Source organism: Chiloscyllium plagiosum, unplaced genomic scaffold (assembly GCF_037043375.1).
Source record: "Chiloscyllium plagiosum isolate Xiang-an unplaced genomic scaffold, Cpla_swu_hap1 HiC_scaffold_4, whole genome shotgun sequence".
In the NCBI taxonomy this organism is placed as follows: domain Eukaryota; kingdom Metazoa; phylum Chordata; class Chondrichthyes; order Orectolobiformes; family Hemiscylliidae; genus Chiloscyllium; species Chiloscyllium plagiosum.
This window is the reverse complement of record NW_028270142.1, coordinates 40,872,170-40,888,845: the sequence shown is the minus strand read 5'-3', so window position 1 is coordinate 40,888,845 and position 16,676 is coordinate 40,872,170. Positions and strand designations below refer to the sequence as shown.

The 16,676-nt window shown below is 40.1% G+C and overlaps 2 protein-coding genes across 4 annotated transcripts in view; one reads left to right on the top strand and one right to left on the bottom strand.

Annotated features, from left to right (window-relative positions):
• nudcd1 (NudC domain containing 1) overlaps positions 1-3,428 on the bottom strand; it is a 118,332-nt gene extending 114,904 nt beyond the window's left edge. For both annotated transcript variants that reach the window (XM_043688747.2, XM_043688748.2), the window contains exon 1: positions 3,303-3,428. In XM_043688747.2, the coding sequence (XP_043544682.2) occupies positions 3,303-3,417 (115 nt within the window). In that variant the 5' untranslated portion in view covers positions 3,418-3,428. The remainder of the gene's footprint in view (positions 1-3,302) is intronic.
• Positions 3,429-3,785: 357 nt separating this feature from the next.
• Positions 3,786-14,592, top strand: eny2 (ENY2 transcription and export complex 2 subunit). 2 transcript variants are annotated; one of them, XM_043688749.2, is made up of 6 exons: positions 3,786-3,942; positions 6,691-6,816; positions 7,153-7,236; positions 7,323-7,393; positions 9,621-9,695; positions 14,276-14,592. In XM_043688749.2, the coding sequence occupies exons 3-6, from the start codon at positions 7,169-7,171 to the stop codon at positions 14,350-14,352; spliced, it is 291 nt and encodes a 96-aa protein (XP_043544684.1). In that variant the 5' UTR covers positions 3,786-3,942; positions 6,691-6,816; positions 7,153-7,168; the 3' UTR covers positions 14,353-14,592. The 2 variants fall into 2 exon arrangements, with proteins under 2 accessions (XP_043544684.1, XP_043544687.1); XM_043688752.2 differs by lacking the exon at positions 6,691-6,816 and having other exon boundaries at positions 3,835-3,942.
• Positions 14,593-16,676: the final 2,084 nt, after the last annotated feature.

Genomic DNA, 16,676 nt, shown 5'->3' with positions numbered 1-16,676 from the left:
ACCTTGCTAACCAGCCTCCCATGGGGAACCTTGTTGAACACCTTACTGAAGTCCATATAGATGACATCTACCGCTCTGCCCTCATCAATCCTCTTTGTTACTTCTTCCCACCACTGATGGTAGGTTAACTGGATCCATAAATTTGTTTTTTCTCTCCGTTCCTTTTTAAATAGTGGAATTAGATTTTCCACCCTCCGATCTGTACAAACTTTTCCAGAGTCTATAGTCTTAACACCTAAAATTCAAGCCAAAAACAAAGTCAAATACAAACTAAGGCCACACTACATTGTCTCTTTAAAATTTGTTATTCCTTTCATATTTAATCAGCAGCTCACAAGAAGCTCCTGATTGCAAAAAGAATTGCCAAATAGTCTTGTTAAATATGCACTCCATTCACCTCAACAGTACTACAGGTAGCACAAACAACCTAGTCAGTCCAACTGGTAACAGTTTATACTCCATACAAACTTCCTCCCATCCCTCTTACATCTGGCCCTATCCAAAACACCCTATCCCAAAATTAGATACCAACTGTGTAAGGAGATATTAGGCCAAATGTTGAGTGTTGGGTCAAAGAAATGGATTTGAAGGAAAGATTTAGCAGAGGAAGAGAGGTTTTAAAAGGGATCTCTAAATTATAGGAATGCATGGCCGCACATGGTGGAGTGGTTAAAATTTAGCCTGCTATATAGATCAAAATTGTGGACTGCATATATTTATTGGGTTTGCAAGGCTGAAGGAGATGGCAGAGATTCAACAAGATTGAAACAAGGGCAAGAATTTTAAAACTGCAACATTATTTGATCAGCAGCACAGTGGCTCAATGGTTAGCACAGCGTTCCATTTGAGGTTCCAAATGAGGTTCCATTTTCTAATGATACTAGAGATACTGAAACTAGTACCATGGAAAAGCCCAAAAGGAAATTTAAGAAGCTAGTCAAGAAAGACAGTTTACTACGATTGCAAATTAACAAGGGGTTGATTCACAATCTCAAGAATGAGCAAGTTGTAAGAAGTTTTGAAAGTATCCTGTGCAGTTTTAGTGTCCTTACTTAAAGCAGACATCAACTTGAATCCAATGCAGTTCAGAAGTGGCCTATTTGGCCAATTCCTGGGATGAGATGCTTGTCTTATGAGAAAAGAATGAGAAGGTTGGGACTACATGCATTGCCAATTAGAAGAGTTAAATATGACCTTATTGAAACATGCAAAATTCTGAGGGAGGTTCACAGGTAGATGCTGGGAGGATGGGGTGTTTAGAACTACAGGGCACAGTTTCAAAATAAGGAGTCTTTCATTTAAGACAAAGATGAAGAAGTTCTCTTACGGGGACATACGTTTTTAGAATTGTTTGACCTAGTGAGTGGAGAGAGAAAACAAGAGAGCAAGATTGTGAGAAAGAGGTGTCTTTAAATACATTGCCTCTTTAATCAACAAAGTAGTCAAGTGTGATAAGGGCAGGCAAGAAAGTGGAGACCAGCCACTATCTCATCGAATGGCAAAGCTTGCTTGGGGGAGGGTGCCAAATGGCACACAATTCCTAAAATTATGACTTTTTTTGGTAACAGCTGTAAGATGTTGAAATGTTTTTCCATAATCAGGTGCGACAAAGAAGAGATGCAACACAGAAAGACAGGGAATAGTAGAGAGACCAGCAGAATTAGTTGAGGGTTTCTGCACCAAAAAAGATTCAACACAAACTTGACAGACTAAAATCTCAATGGCTGAATCAGGTAGTCAACGAGGTCTGATTTGAGATCAAAACATTTCTGGTCTGCATGGCTGAGTCCCACAGGATACTAAAGTTTACACTTGAAATAAAGTAAATTTATGTTAAAAAAAATCAGTTCATACAACAATATATCTACCTGCATTTACATAGGTGCTTATCACATGATGAAGCACCAGTCAGCTCTGTCTTTTTGAAGTGCATTCATTGTCAAGAAAGAAATTAGGGGGGTTGTCAATTTAAGCATAAAAAGACCCTCCAACAATATTAGAGTGATCTATAGTCTGTTCTCCTGGTATAGTTATGGCATTGCTTTTAAGCTGAACATTGAAAGAACTCCATAATTCAGAATATTGCCCTCCAATATCTTAAACCCACTTAATTAAGTAGGCAGATCACCAATTTAACATTGTAAGCTCTACTCATCCAACAATGAGTGAACCTCCAGCTGAGGTTCACCACAGATTACTTGCTGAAAATCAGCAACAGGTCTTGGAGACAATCCTCTCACTCAAGAGGAGTGCTGCCATTTGAGCCAAACAAACCCAGCCCTATAATATTTCCATAATAACTGGCCATTGCAATGAGACAGCACTGTACTGTAGACCAAGCCGCTCTGCATGATGCATTGAGGATTTTTAATGTGGAAGCGTCAGAAGTCATAACAAAAGATACAAATTTTCTTGTGGTGGAGTCAGGTAGGTAGAAAGCTGAACAGAGCAGATATCAGCCCTGGTTCAATTGGTCTCATTCTCGCTTTTGAGACAGAAGATTTAGGGTGGCACAGTGGTTAGCACTGCTGCCTCACAGCGCCAGAGACCCGGGTTTAATTCCCGCCTCAGGCGACTGACTGTGTGGAGTTTGCACATCCTCCCCGTGTCTGCCTGGGTTTCCTCCGGGTGCTCCGGTTTCCTCCCACAGTCCAAAGATGTGCAGGTCAGGTGAATTGGCCATGCTAAATTGCCCGTAGTGTTAGGTAAGGGGTACATGTAGGGGTATGGGTGGGTTGCGCTTCGGCGGGGCGGTGTGGACTTGTTGGGCCGAAGGGCCTGTAAGTAATCTAATCTAATCTAATCTAATCCCATTCTTGGGACTCGCGGGGAATAATAAAAAATCACAGATGGACGGATCCAATACAGTAATGAGAAAGTGCAGCATGGTCAGAGATACCATCTGAATAAGACACTAAACTAAGGTCCTGTCTGCCCTCTCAAGGTAGTCGTTAAAAGACACAGCAGCCACTAGTTTGAAGGAGTTGGCGGAGGGAAGAGTGCCCCCAAAGTGTCCGTGTCTGGGGCCAATGCCTAACCCTCACCCAAAACGTGGAAACCGGCTGGATTATCAAGTAATGCCCCAAACAGCAATGTGCACAGATGGACTAACGTGTTTATTAATGTAGTGAGCGAACCTCAACAATCCTGGTGATAGATTAAACGATAAAATAAAATACGTCGATAACTGAAAGCAACCTGGGGATGTGAACGGCGCTAAAGAAACGCGGTTTTCTCTGTCTCATGGAGTGAAGCGGGAATAGCTGCTGCTACGGGAAGGAGTTGCTGCCCTGGTAACTCACCACCATCAAGGTCCACAGTGTAAATGGGCAGCGTTTCCAAGGACAGTTTGTAACTGTCAAACTTGGGGTCGAGAAGGTGCCGAGACACAGTCAGAGAACAATTAGCCGCCGCCATCACTCCGTCCGCCACGCACTTCCGGCGACATCACAGGGCAGGCTGGGAATTGTAGTCCTGTCACTGGTTTGATAAATGAAGATCTTTGTTCTTCGATAGGTCGCCATAAATTAATATTTACTGTCAAATAGATTGTGTATTTGCAACACGAATTTAATTCTGGTTTAACATTAGGATTTGCTGTTGTTTGGTTCACTGCTCGGCGGTCGTGGGGTGGAATGAATGTGTTGCACGTTCCGTTTCCTCACTTTTCAATCACATTTTGACAGGAGTTTATTTTGAATTAAATTCGTCTCTCTCTCTCACACACACACACACACATTCTTTTAGTTGTCGGTGCTCGTTATTCACTCCGGTCCTAGGTCGTATCCCCGTTCCTTACGGTCCGGAACCATTTTGTGAAACTGCAGGTGGCCGGGGGAGCGGTGTTACCGCGGGCATTTCCTTGGAGCCGCGCTGGGCCTCAGTTTGTTGTATGTAAGAAAGAGACAGGGGAGATCGTGAGCAGAGAGGAAGATCAAAGAGGTGAGATGGGGGTGATTGGAGACGGAGGGAGAAAAGGAGAGAGATTGGGGCTATTTTGGAGACAGAGAGGGAGGGGTGAAGAATAGGGAATTAGAGGGGGTGGGGAATTTGGGGATCGAAGATGGGAGTCTGGGGATTGGACGGGGTGGGGTATCAGAGAGTGGCGGCATTGGAGAGGGGGTGGGGGATATTGGAGTGGAGGGGTGTGTTTGGAGAGAGGGTGGCGGTGGGGGGGATTGGAGGAGGAGGAGGAGGAGACGGGGTGGAGTGGGATTGGGGAAAGGATGGATTGAAGTGGAGGCGAGGGTGGGATTGCAAAGGGGGAGCGGGTGAGATCAGGGAGGGGATGGGGGATTGGAGAGGATGTTAAGGGATTGTGGAGGAGGGTGGTTGGAAGGGGGGGTTGTGATTGGAGAGGAGGAGCAAGTGGGGTTTGGATTGGAGAGGGTGTGGGGATTGGAGAGGGTGTGGGGAATGACTTTGGGGTTGTTTGGAGGAGCAGGAAGGGGGTTTTGGAGTGAGGAAAAGAGGGAGGATTTTAGGCAAGATAGAGAGGGAGGGGATTTGGTCGGGGAGGAGGGATTTGGAGGGACAAAGAGGTATGGGAGGGTTTCTATGAAGAAGGATGAGAAATGAGGATGGAGTACACAGGAGGATGGGATCAGGAGAGATGTGGTTGGATAAGATAGAAGAGAGGAGTAGAGAGAGAGGATGAAGGTGGAGTGTAGGATGGTGATAGGGAGGTGAGAAAGTTCTGAAAGGAAGAGAAGGCACAGCATGGGGGTCTATGGGTAACTTTGCTTCATTTTGCTTCATTTTTAATCGTGCTGCAACTTCTTTCCATCCAAATTCTCACTGTATGGCACTTGTTATTTCTATCATTTTGTGTCTCTCAGCATTAGTACAGGTCTTGGTGTTACTCAAAAGCAGCCATCACATAGATTTTGCTTTTTTGGTCCTTGATCTGCTAACAAATACTTTTTTTCAGAGATCAGAACAGGTGAAAGCTGTCTTAGCTGGTCATAATTAACCAGTAATGCACTTTAACCAGCAATACTTTAATAGTATCAGGATGCAAAGCATCAACATGGGCTGCACATTGAAGAGCCTTATAGTTAAATTGGTTACCACTAGGAAATCGTTGCAGTTCAATTTTCAGAATGATTGAATAGACAAATGTGATTTTGGTATTGGTCATAATGCAATACCAATGATAATTACTGAGTTGTTTCTTGGATGATTTGATGAGTATTTCTACTGAAAAGATGGTCTATTTCAGGCTTTTGATAAATATGAAGCTATTTTTAGTCAGCTATATCTTACAAATGAGGATGTTTGAATTTTGCATCTCAAGTGTAAGTTAAATATAATTTACTGTGTGCTTTTGTTTGCAGCCACTAGAGGGTAGTCATCTATTATGACAGTATTTAGCAAATAGAAAATGCCAGATTTCAAAACCTTGGAGCTGCAATATTTATTGGTGTGAATGTAGCTCCTTTTTGTGATGTGCTTATCTAATGTGCTAGGTATACAAAGGGAAGATTAGAGACAGGTAACCATGGCACGTACACAATTATTATCAGTGTCACTTTTATTATGTAAAAGCAAAATGCTGCAGTTGATGGAAACCTAAAACAAAGATACAAAATGTTGGACAAACCCAGCAGGACTGTCAGTGTCTGAGGAGAGAAAATAGAATTGACATTTTAAATCCAATATGAGTTTCCACAAGAGCCAAACCTGCTGAGTTTCTCCAGCATTTCCCTTGGTTTGTTAACATTTTTAGTTGAGATGTGTGGGTAATTTGCATGAAATTGAACATGGTGAGGCCTATTGAGGGATGTCCATTCTGAGGATAATAATATGAATTAGACTTTCAGTGGCATTCAGGGTGTGATAGGAACGGACATTCATAATTGGTGTGAAATGGTGTCTGAAACTTAGTTTAGTGTGGGACTGGACATAAGGATTGTACAGCATCGTATCCAGCAAGCAGCCGTGAAGGGGACTGGTGTCCGGGAACAGTTGTGATAAAAGCTCTTGTACTTTTCTTTGTTTTATATCAACATGTTTCAATAATGAACAATTATCACCTTGTTTTCTGATTTTGATTTTCCTTCTGCTTGTTACTGTAACCCAAATACTACATGATGTAACAGGCTTAGCATGAAGTAGAAATGGAAAAAGACTAAAGGCAAGCAAGAAGCCAACAATTAGCTTCAAAACTGAGTAATAGTTTGGAAATGGGTATTTTGTCCAAATTAAGGGAATCTTCTGCAAGTAACACAGCTTGTTTATTTTCTATCTTATGTACCCATCTAAACTCATAGAATCCCAACAGTGTGGAAAGAGGTAATTCAGCCCATTGAGCCCTGTACCTATCCTCCAAGGAGCATTCCACCCAGCCCCAACCCCTCACTTACCAAGGTAAATCCACCTAACCTTCATAGAGGGCAATTTAGCATGGTCACTCCACTTAACCTACGCAGCTTTAAACTGTGGGAGGAAACAGGTGCATCCAGAAGAAACTGACACAGACATGGGGAAAACATGCAAACTCTGCACTGATAGCCACCCGTGGAATTGAACCTGGGTCCCTGACACTAGGAGGCAGCAGTACAAACCACTGTAGGCCCCCTTTTTTGTTTGGGGGGAGAGTGAGAGGCGTGCTGTCTTGCTCTTCTCTGTGCAGAATTTACCAACTGTGTATTTGAGCTGTTGGAGCTGATGTTTTCTTTATCTCTCTAGATTTGATTATGAGCACAATAGTGCAGTGACTTTTGGTTATAAGTAATCTGGAGAGTAAGGTCTAATCAAACTCCACACAGAAGTTATCCAAGACTGAAAACAAACCTGGATCCTAGGCATTGTAAGGTAATAATGCCACTGAGATATTGTACCACCCCCTGTTCATTAAAGAATGAGAAAGTTTGTGTAGCTATCAGTGTTTTGGTAACTTCTAATTTTTAAAAAAACTGTTTTGTTAATATCAAGATATACTTTATTATATGCACTTAGCGCTTCTCACATTTGCCTGTTACATTCTTGTGTGCCATCACATGAACATAGTCAGTTGTGAAAAGTTCAAATGCACAAAGCAGTCAGCTAATAATTTTGCTTTACAAGCATTTGGAGAAATACTGACTGTCAAAACAAAGCGTTACTGTTCCTTTCACATTGATAAATGCTGCTGTTTTCATCCTGTTGCAGTTGCTCACTTTCTGAAATGAATAAAGACGCACAACTCAGAGCAACCATAAACCAGAAGCTGATAGAAACAGGAGAGCGAGAACGGTGAGACAGTGTCCACTTTAAATATATTTTCCAAGTTCTAAACAATTGGAATGTCAATTCTTCCTAGTCTCTCTTTTTCCCTACAGTCTGAAGGAATTGCTTCGAGCTAAGCTGACTGAATGTGGATGGAAAGATCAGTTGAAAGCACACTGTAAAGGTAAACTTTCATGGGGTGACATCGCTTGCAAGCCCTTCAGGTCCAGTTTGCAACTTGTGAGCTATTGAAAAATGCTCTATTTTACAATGATCAAAAGTGACTACAGGCCAAACAATCCCAATGCTCATTCTTGGTCATTCGCAAGTTTATGATTTCGAGTTGCCAGTCTTGGACTAGGGTGGACAAAGTCAGAAATCACTCAACACCAGGTTATAGTTAACAAGGTTTTTTTGAAATTGAAAGGTTTCAGAGCGTTGTTCCTTCGTCAGGTGAAGTGACACTAGTTTAATAATTTTTAGGGTGAAACGTTCATTATGGTTTACATAAAATCATGTCTAGCTTAACATCAGTGGAACTTTCAGTTCAGCTCTTAAATCTAACCAGATCTTTTAAATAAAATAATTCAAATAGGAAAAACAGAAACTTTAATTGGCCAGTGAAGAATGCAAAACAATTATTAGAGGTTCATGAAATGGTACAGAATGGGAAGCATTTAACCCATTGAGTCCACACTATCTCTTATCCCATCAAATGGGGAAATGGGAATGAAGAAGAAGGGACTGAACCAATATATTGGTAATTTTGTCAGTGTCATGAATTTCAAATTCACCACTGTGATAAATGCCATCTATTCTGTTTGTTGGGTTGCTTCACCTTTATCCCCAATCATTTGGATTTATATACTTGCTCTTAAGATCCAGGATATGTTTCCTGCAATACCACAGTTGCCAGAATGTGGCTTTTCAACCATACTCCTACTGTGAGCCACTTATATCATTAGCAAGGACAAATTGCATTCATGGAACTGAGACTCTGTCCATTAGTCCCACCACAACTTCTTCATTCTTCACTGGACACTCTCACCTCACTTTACATAATTGAGTGCTTCTTGTCTCACTGTGAACTCCCATTATTAGCACTTCTTTTGGCAGTAGTCCTTCAGAAGTACATATCTTCCCGTCTTTCAACATCAAAGATTGAGAGGATTCTTTATCTCTTAATATTGTAACCTCTTTACCTGCTGCTCCTGGTCAATGCAAGTAAACTTTACCTTCGCAACTTTATGGTTAAAGAAAATCAGGCACTTCCTCCTTAAGCAAACTGTGACCAGGTTGTACATTCTGCTGTAGATTTGGTAGTGGTGCCTCCACTGTGCGTTCCTTCACCACTCCCAACAAAATGCACTGGCTTTTCCTGTTTTCCTTCACCTGACTTTCCAATGTTTTCTAACCCACCAACACTGATTCCTTGTGGCCTACTTTACTGCAGTGAAAACATCAGAGCATTTTAACTTTTCTTTCCCCTTCATGGGTTGCCTTTTTACCCTGTGGTAAGTTATCCTTATGATCTTCACCAAGATCTACCTTTCCCTTATTGTGTGAGGATTTCTCTTTTCCCCAATTTCTATCCCTCCTGGATTGAAATTGATGTTGGAAGCCAAACTTTGATTCAGGAACCAACTCAATCATCAGTCATTTCAGCTGCTAATCCTGCCTTTTTAAATGGAGCTATATCTCTCAACTAGTTACATAAATACCCATCTTTGTGTTCTCAACATTCACTGTGAAATGGAGGTCAATATGGGTAAACTGAATTGGGGGATACTCAAATCATAGAATAATATCATCCAGAAAAGCTCATTCTTTTGAAAAGTTATTCATTTAGGAGCAGCCAGATTAAAAGTAGGTTATTCAAGAACAGTGGGAAGTCCACATATATGGAAGTACAGTGCTCCAGCTCTAGTTCATTGACTTTGAGTATCAATTCAGCTCACTGTCCTCCAATGCATTTGAGTGCTGCTTTGGTGGGTGGACTTCTGGACACAAGTTTGTTGCACTAATTCATTGAAGCATGTGCTTATAATTACGTAGAATCGTACCATCATACAGTAAAAATGCCCTTCAGCCCTTCGAGACAGCACTGACATTTGCATGTGCTATTAAGTTCTGATATTTTGTATCCATTCGGTGTGCATAATAAATCCTCCAGCTCAGTGAGCTAACTTACACACATATCTGAATACTATTATAGTAAAAAGGTTTAAGGAAAAAGCATGAAAGGTGATAACCTCAGATGACTTTAAAAACTAAGAAAAATTGAATGTCATGCAATTGTCAATTCCTCAATATATCTCAAGTGATGAAGATTTGTGCTAAGTATTTAGTCATTTGTTTTGATACAAATGCTTTCAAGCTTCCTTTCTTTTGAATTTTTTTTTCTCCTCCAGATGTGATCAGGGAAAAAGGCTTGGAACATGTTACAGTTGATGATTTGGTGGCAGAAATTACTCCAAAAGGAAGAGGTATGTGTGTTGTTAACTTATATGGAATGTACAGGATGGTGATTCTATAAGCTTCGAATGTGAGGATAACTACAGTACCAGTTTTTGGTGTAGCCTATGGATCTGCCTCATACTTCATCAGTTCTTTAGAACCATTCCTATATGAAAGAATTAAAGTGGCATAAATGAAGACCCCACCCCGCCAATGCCAACCGACAATTCTGTTTCTGACATTAAAAGCAGAAAATACTTAGCAGGCCTGGCAGTATCTGTGGATATTGTGGTTGTGAAAACAGTTCTGGTTCACTAATGTCCTTTAGGGAAAAAAATCTGGCTATCCTTACCTGATCTACCTGACACGTCACCCCAGACCTACAGCAATGTGGTTGATCCTTTACCTCTCCAGGGCAAATTAGGGGTGGGCAACAAGGGCTGGCCTTACCAGTGACAACGTCACCATCTCATGAAATTACTTTTTTTTAAAAACTGTAAATCAATTGACAGTTGCCGTCTTAAGAATAACTGATATTACTGCACTTAGCTCCAATGTCACAGTTCCAACTCCAAGTCCGTAAGGATCGGTTCTGAGACCTGTTTTGTGGATTTTTTTATAAATAAGAAAGTGAAAGGGTGGGCTAGTAAGTTTGCTGATGACATGAGGGTTGGTGGAGTTGTGGAAAGTGTGGAGAGCTGATGTAGATTGCAATGAGACATTAACAGGATGCAGAACTGGACTGATAAGCGGCAGATGGAGTTCAACCTGGAAAAGTGTGAAGGTCATTCACTTTGGAAAGTTGAATTTGAATGCAGAATACAGGATTAAAAGCAGGATTCTTGGCAATGTGGAGGAACAGAGGGATCTATAGATATCTCAAAGTTGCCACCCAGGTTGATAGGTTTGTTAAGGAGGTGCATGGTGTGTTGGCTTTCATTAGGGGATTTGAGTTTAAGAGCCAGAAGGTTATGCTGCAGGCTTTATAGACTCCTGGTTAGATCACACTTGGAATATTGTGTTCATCTTTATAGGAAAGATGTGGAAGCTTTAGAGAGGGTGCAGAGGAGACTTACCAGGATGCTACTTGGATTAGAGGGCATGATTTATGAAGAAAGGTTGAGGGAGCTAGGGCTTTTCTCATTGGAGCAAAGAAGGGTGAGAGGTGACTTGATAGAGGTGTACAGGATGTTGAGAGGCCTAGGTAGAGTGGATAGCCAGAGACTTTTTCCCATGGCAGAAATATCTATCACGAAGGCACATAAATTTTAAGATAATTGGAGGAAGGTTTAGGGGAGATGTCAGAGAATGGTGGGTGCATGGAATGCACTTTGAGCAGTGGTAGTAGAGTCAGATACATTAGGGACTTCTAAGCAACTCTTGGAATTGAGTACAATGAAGGGTACGTAGGATAGTCTGATCTTAGAGTAGGAAAAAAGGCTGGCATAACATCGAGGGCCGAAGGGCCTGTACTGTGCTGAACCGTTCAATATTGTATGTAAGTTGCATGTTCCAAACCTGTCTATTCAGGAGCTTTGGTACTTCTGACTGTGATCTGATGCTCAAAATCTGTTACTAAGCACATGATTTATTCCAGTTTTCCTTTTCAATACTTTTAACCCAATATCCAATTGCATCCATCACCTAGCCTGCCTGTAACTCCCTACATAAATTCATTGAAACAAGTGAGGAGTAGGAATATACCATTTGGTCCCTCAAATCTGCTCCACCATTTGATAAATTCAAATTCAGTTGATGTTACAATAGGGCAAGTCAGATCCCAGACTGAAATCTAGCTTGATCAATTAAATTTTGTAATTTTTTTATTGAACAAGGTGTTTTTTCAGTGAAACACAAGCACGCTATGCTGCACATTTGGTTTTAACAATGTTTGTTTATAATACGCAATAGAACTGAAGATCAAATAGAACAAACCAAGCTACTTACATAAAACACAACTTGAATGATTTTGAAACATTCAAGGGCAAAACAAAATTTCCATTTACCCCAGTGCCATCATTTGCAATACTCAAATACCAGAGAGAATCCCATTCTTTATCACATCAGCAGGTTTTATCCATTATTTTCAAATCACTGTATTGAGAATTTGTTGGCCTTTTCTATGATGATTCACACAATTGAGCTTAAACGTTCTTGGTTTCAAATATTCAGGGCTATAACCAAAAACTTCTCATCTGGAAATTTCAAACAAAAACCCTTACACTGAGTTAACATATTTCATAAATGTTCTGAACAAGCTTCTTTATCCAGGAGAAACTATACTTACATCCAACCCTAGCGAGGTCCTTCTGTGAATTGACCCAAAGCTTTTCTAGTCTCTTGCTTTTTCTAAAATTAAAATCAATCCTTAATTACTCTAAACCAAAAACAAGCTATTGCCTTTTAATATGTGCTTTCTGTATTCATAAAACTCTTTCATAGAGTCATAGGTATGTACAGCATGGAAACAGACCCTTCGGTCCAATCGTCCATGCTGACCAGATATCAATACAAACATTTCTAATATCACACCAGGAGGGGCAGCACTCCAAAAGCTTGTGATTTCAAATAAACCTGTTGCATGATACCCTGTGACTTCTGACATGCTGGTTTAATGTCCATGGCTCCAGAAAGACTGACAAGTTAATTATTCAACTACTTCATACACACAAACCAAAGCCCCCATGCCACTAGTTCCAAATCCAAACTTTAAAATAAATGACATATTTATATCTAAATCATATTAAAGCAGTGGACTCAACTCCATTTTGCTGTCTCCCTCAGATGGTACAGTGGCTCAGTGATTAGCACTGCTGCTCCTCAGCACCAGTACCTGAGTTCAATTCCAGTCTCAGACGACTGTGTGGAGTTTGCATATTTTCCCCGTGCCTGGTGGGTTTCCTCTGGGTGCTCCTGTTTCCTCCCACAGTCCAAAGATGTGCAGGTTAGGTGAATTGCCAAAGTAAATTGCCCATAGTGTTCAGGGATGTGTAGGTGAGGTGCATGAGTCAGGAATAAATGTAGACTAATAGGGTAGGAGAATGGGTCTGGGTGGGTTACTCTTCAGAGGATCAGTGTGGACTTGTTAGGGATTCTATGGATCGATGTCTTCAACTCTTGTCAGTGAAGAATCTATCTCTGTCTTAAAAGTATTCAATGACCCTGCCTCCACTGCTATCGAGAGAGGAAAATTCCACAGAATAATGCCTTTCCGAGAGAGGTATTCTTCTCGCCATATTAAATCAGAGGCCATTTGTTTTTAAACTGTCCTCTATTCTAATTTCCCACACAAGTGGAAATCTCTTCACAGCTCATCCTCCCACCTAGTTTTGTCACGTCTGCAAACTTGGAGATATTACATTTAGTTCCCTCATCTAAATCATTAATATTTTGTGAATAGCTGGGGTCCAAACATTGATCCCACTAGTCACTGCCTGCCAGTCAGAAAAAGACCTGTTTATTCCTACTCTTGTCTCCTATTTGTGGGCGGCACGGTGGCACAGTGGTTAGCACTGCTGCCTCACAGCGCCAGAGACCCGGGTTCAATTCCCGCCTCAGGCGACTGACTGTGTGGAGTTTGCACATTCTCCCCGTGTCTGCGTGGGTTTCCTCTGGGTGCTCCGGTCTCCTCCCACAGTCCAAAGATGTGCAGGTCAGGTGAATTGCCCATGCTAAATTGCCCGTAGTATTAAGTAAGGGGTAGATGTAGGGGTATGGGTGGGTTGCGCTTCGGCGGGGCGGTGTGGACTTGTTGGGCCAAAGGGTCTGTTTCCACACTGTAAGTAATCTAATCTAATCTATTTACCAACCAATTTTCACTCCATGCCATTACAGTATCCCTAATCCCATGCACTTAAATTTAAATGCTAGTCTGTAATGTGGGAGTTTGGCCATTCCCAGAGAGTAATGCATAAGCTGAAAGTGTGAGAGAGACAGTATAAGAATATGGTATAACCCTGTCTTTGGCTTTATTTTGTCCCCAAATGTAACTGAAGCTGGACTGTTAAGTGTCACTTTGGAGTGAAACAAAAACTTCATTTTGTCCATTCAAATTACCATTTAGTTGGCAACAATTTTTCTGCCTGCCTCAGCAACTGAAAAACCCTTCCAAGTGGCAGGTAGTCTTTTTATCATCGGGTTTCCTTTCCCTTAGTTAATATTGCACACCCTATTTACAGCTGAGGTAACACTGTCTCACTTAGCTGTCATCTCAAAGTCAAAGCCAAGCCTACAGTCCAGTCTGATTTTAAGTTCTAAAGAAAGGTTCTGCTCTGGCTGTTCTCTGCTCTAAGATTGGGTGCTCCCAGCTGCTGGGTAAAAAAGAAATCGGTCTTACTCTGCTCCATGCTGCAACCTCATACCTGCAGCCTATTACTTTTATGCTTTGACCAATTGCTCTGTTCCTTGGTTCAAATGGAAAAAAAAGTGTAGTCCATTAGAAATGTGGCTTGGTGTAATCTTGCTTTAACATACATATTGTGACTGATTTTAAATAAATGTAGTTCATTGAATCTTCGTGCATCCATAATGCAGACTAGTATGCTCTTAGCACAATATTCTAACCTGTTTACATGTATTGTGCTAACTTAGTTCTAATTCTTTCTTTCAGCCCTAGTGCCAGATAGTGTAAAAAAGGAACTTTTGCAGAGGATAAGGACCTTCCTTTCTCAGCATGCCAGTCTTTAAGTATGCGATGAGCAAATTACAATGCCATTTCTTTGCAGTTTAATTGATCATCAGATCAGCTCCAATGCCTAGATGAAACTGGACATGGCTTTTTTTTTGTTGTCAAGTTTTTGTGACTTTTTTTACACATTTGTCTTAAATTTTTAAGTTCACGAATGTAATTCACAAGCAGCTTTTCTACTCACTTCTGTATTTTCCTTGATATGTTGAAGGTGTTTAAATAAAATTATTTTGAAATGATTATTGTCTTGAATTGTTTTTATGAAGTAATTTTCAATAACCTCTTCTTGAACAAAAAGTATTGACATGTGCATGCAGTTATCAGTATTCAAGAGCAGTTAGTAAATGGAAATTTTTACAGTTGTCAAGCTGCTACTATGTGAAAGTGCAATATTTCTTTGAGTCTGAGAGAAACTTTGCTTTTTTCCCTTCAGGTGTCCATGAATAGTTTTCATCATTCTTATTCTGGAAACAGCCACTTACTTGTCAATTTTGAGCATGAATATTGAGGTGTTTTTTTTTGAGATCTGACTCCAGTGAAGATAAATTCTGTCAGGGCTATGTTTGGAGAAAAAGGAGGAAGTTCTGGAATTCTAATTAATATTAATCTCTCAAGTTGGACCATAAAACAGGTTGTCAAAAGAAAAGTACGTACTGCAGGTAGTGGAAAATTTAAAATAAAAATAGACAATACTGGAGATATTTAGGAGCGTCTGTAGAGAGAGAAACATCATTTTAGATTGATGACCTTTCATCAAAACAGAGTAGCAAAATCTTTCTTGTCAATTAAGTTATTTTTTTTTCCTACACAGATGCTGTGTGACCGAACTACATCCAGCATTTTTTGTATTTGAAACCTAACTTGTAATTTGACCTTTTGCTAATTATTTATTATCTTGCTGTGCAAATTGTGTGCAATGTTCATACATTACAATGGTGAATGCAATTCAAAGGGTTTTAATTTATTCTGAGGTCTTTCGGGGAAACTGGGAAGCCATACATAATGGAGATACTAGTTTCTAGAGATTATGAACTTATTAGCATCCAATTGTGACTGGTTGACAGTGTTATGAGAATTTGGGGAAGTTGGAAAACTTTACAGTCTGGTGTAAATTTTCTTTAATTGTGAAATTTTAGATTAAGAGGTTCTTTTCCAACTTCCTGTATTTTTTCCAGAATTTATTTCTGATTTCAATTCTCGCTGGAAATGCATGAACAACCTTTCTGCTCTGTAACAATACTTTTTTTTGATACTTATAGTTAAGAGACTTATTTGAATACTAGTTGGCCCTGTGGATATCTTTATTAGTTTGAAAAATGAAATCCACATGATTTAAATAGTTAACTAGTCCTTTATTCTCTAGGACTTTGTCTGAATGAGTGGATGTTTTTAAATATGAATAATCAATAACCATAAAACTGAGCCTCATATATCAAAGGTATTTGCCTTGGATTCTGCACACACCAGGAATGCTGATACTTGGCCAGAGCTGTAGAGTGCATGCATGTATTTCTTCAACGCAGAGGTTTGGTGGAAAAACAGTAATCGGCTGCATTATAACAGCAATGATAAATCTGCAAAATATTGGCTAGTCTACAGTTGAAGCATTGAGAGAAGTTTTGGATATCCCATTGAACAAAGGACATTTAACAACATGGAGATTATCATCTTGATAAATCTACATTACACAGTTACACAGTGATAGAAATGTTGAGATACTGGTTATCAAAGGTTCATATAATAGTGTGAAACTTGTGTAATTTATGTTGATTCAATGCATCGATATTATTTCACTGAGATGTTAAATTTGATGTATCTGAATAGTGAAAATGAAAAACTCCTGAGAATCAAACTCCTGATTCTTGGCCATCAACAGCTAGAATCTTTAAGTCATTGTTGTGACACAGAATGAATCAAAGTCACTATCAATCAGCAAAATAGGTAACCGGTCGGGAGCAGAGTCTCGGTCTTAAAACTAAAATACACACTGGTGTTTTCCATTACAATTTTTATTTAGCTTTGTGTTCATTTATTTGCCAGTATCTATTCCAACTGTGATACTGATAAAAGGGCTAAAGCATTAACAATTGTAATCTAAACTTAGTGATGGACCTGGTGCAGTACCGGTCATTCACATTTGTTTTAAATGTTATTCCCACAAATTCTTCCTTCAATGGTTTGCTGAATCAATTTGACATCAAAACTTCACAGTATATACTGTGAAAATAAGGAATTGGATCACTTTATGTTTTGAAGAATTTAGTCTCTTTAGAATTGATGGATAGCTTTATTTTTGAGCATTAAACTTGGTACATATCCATAC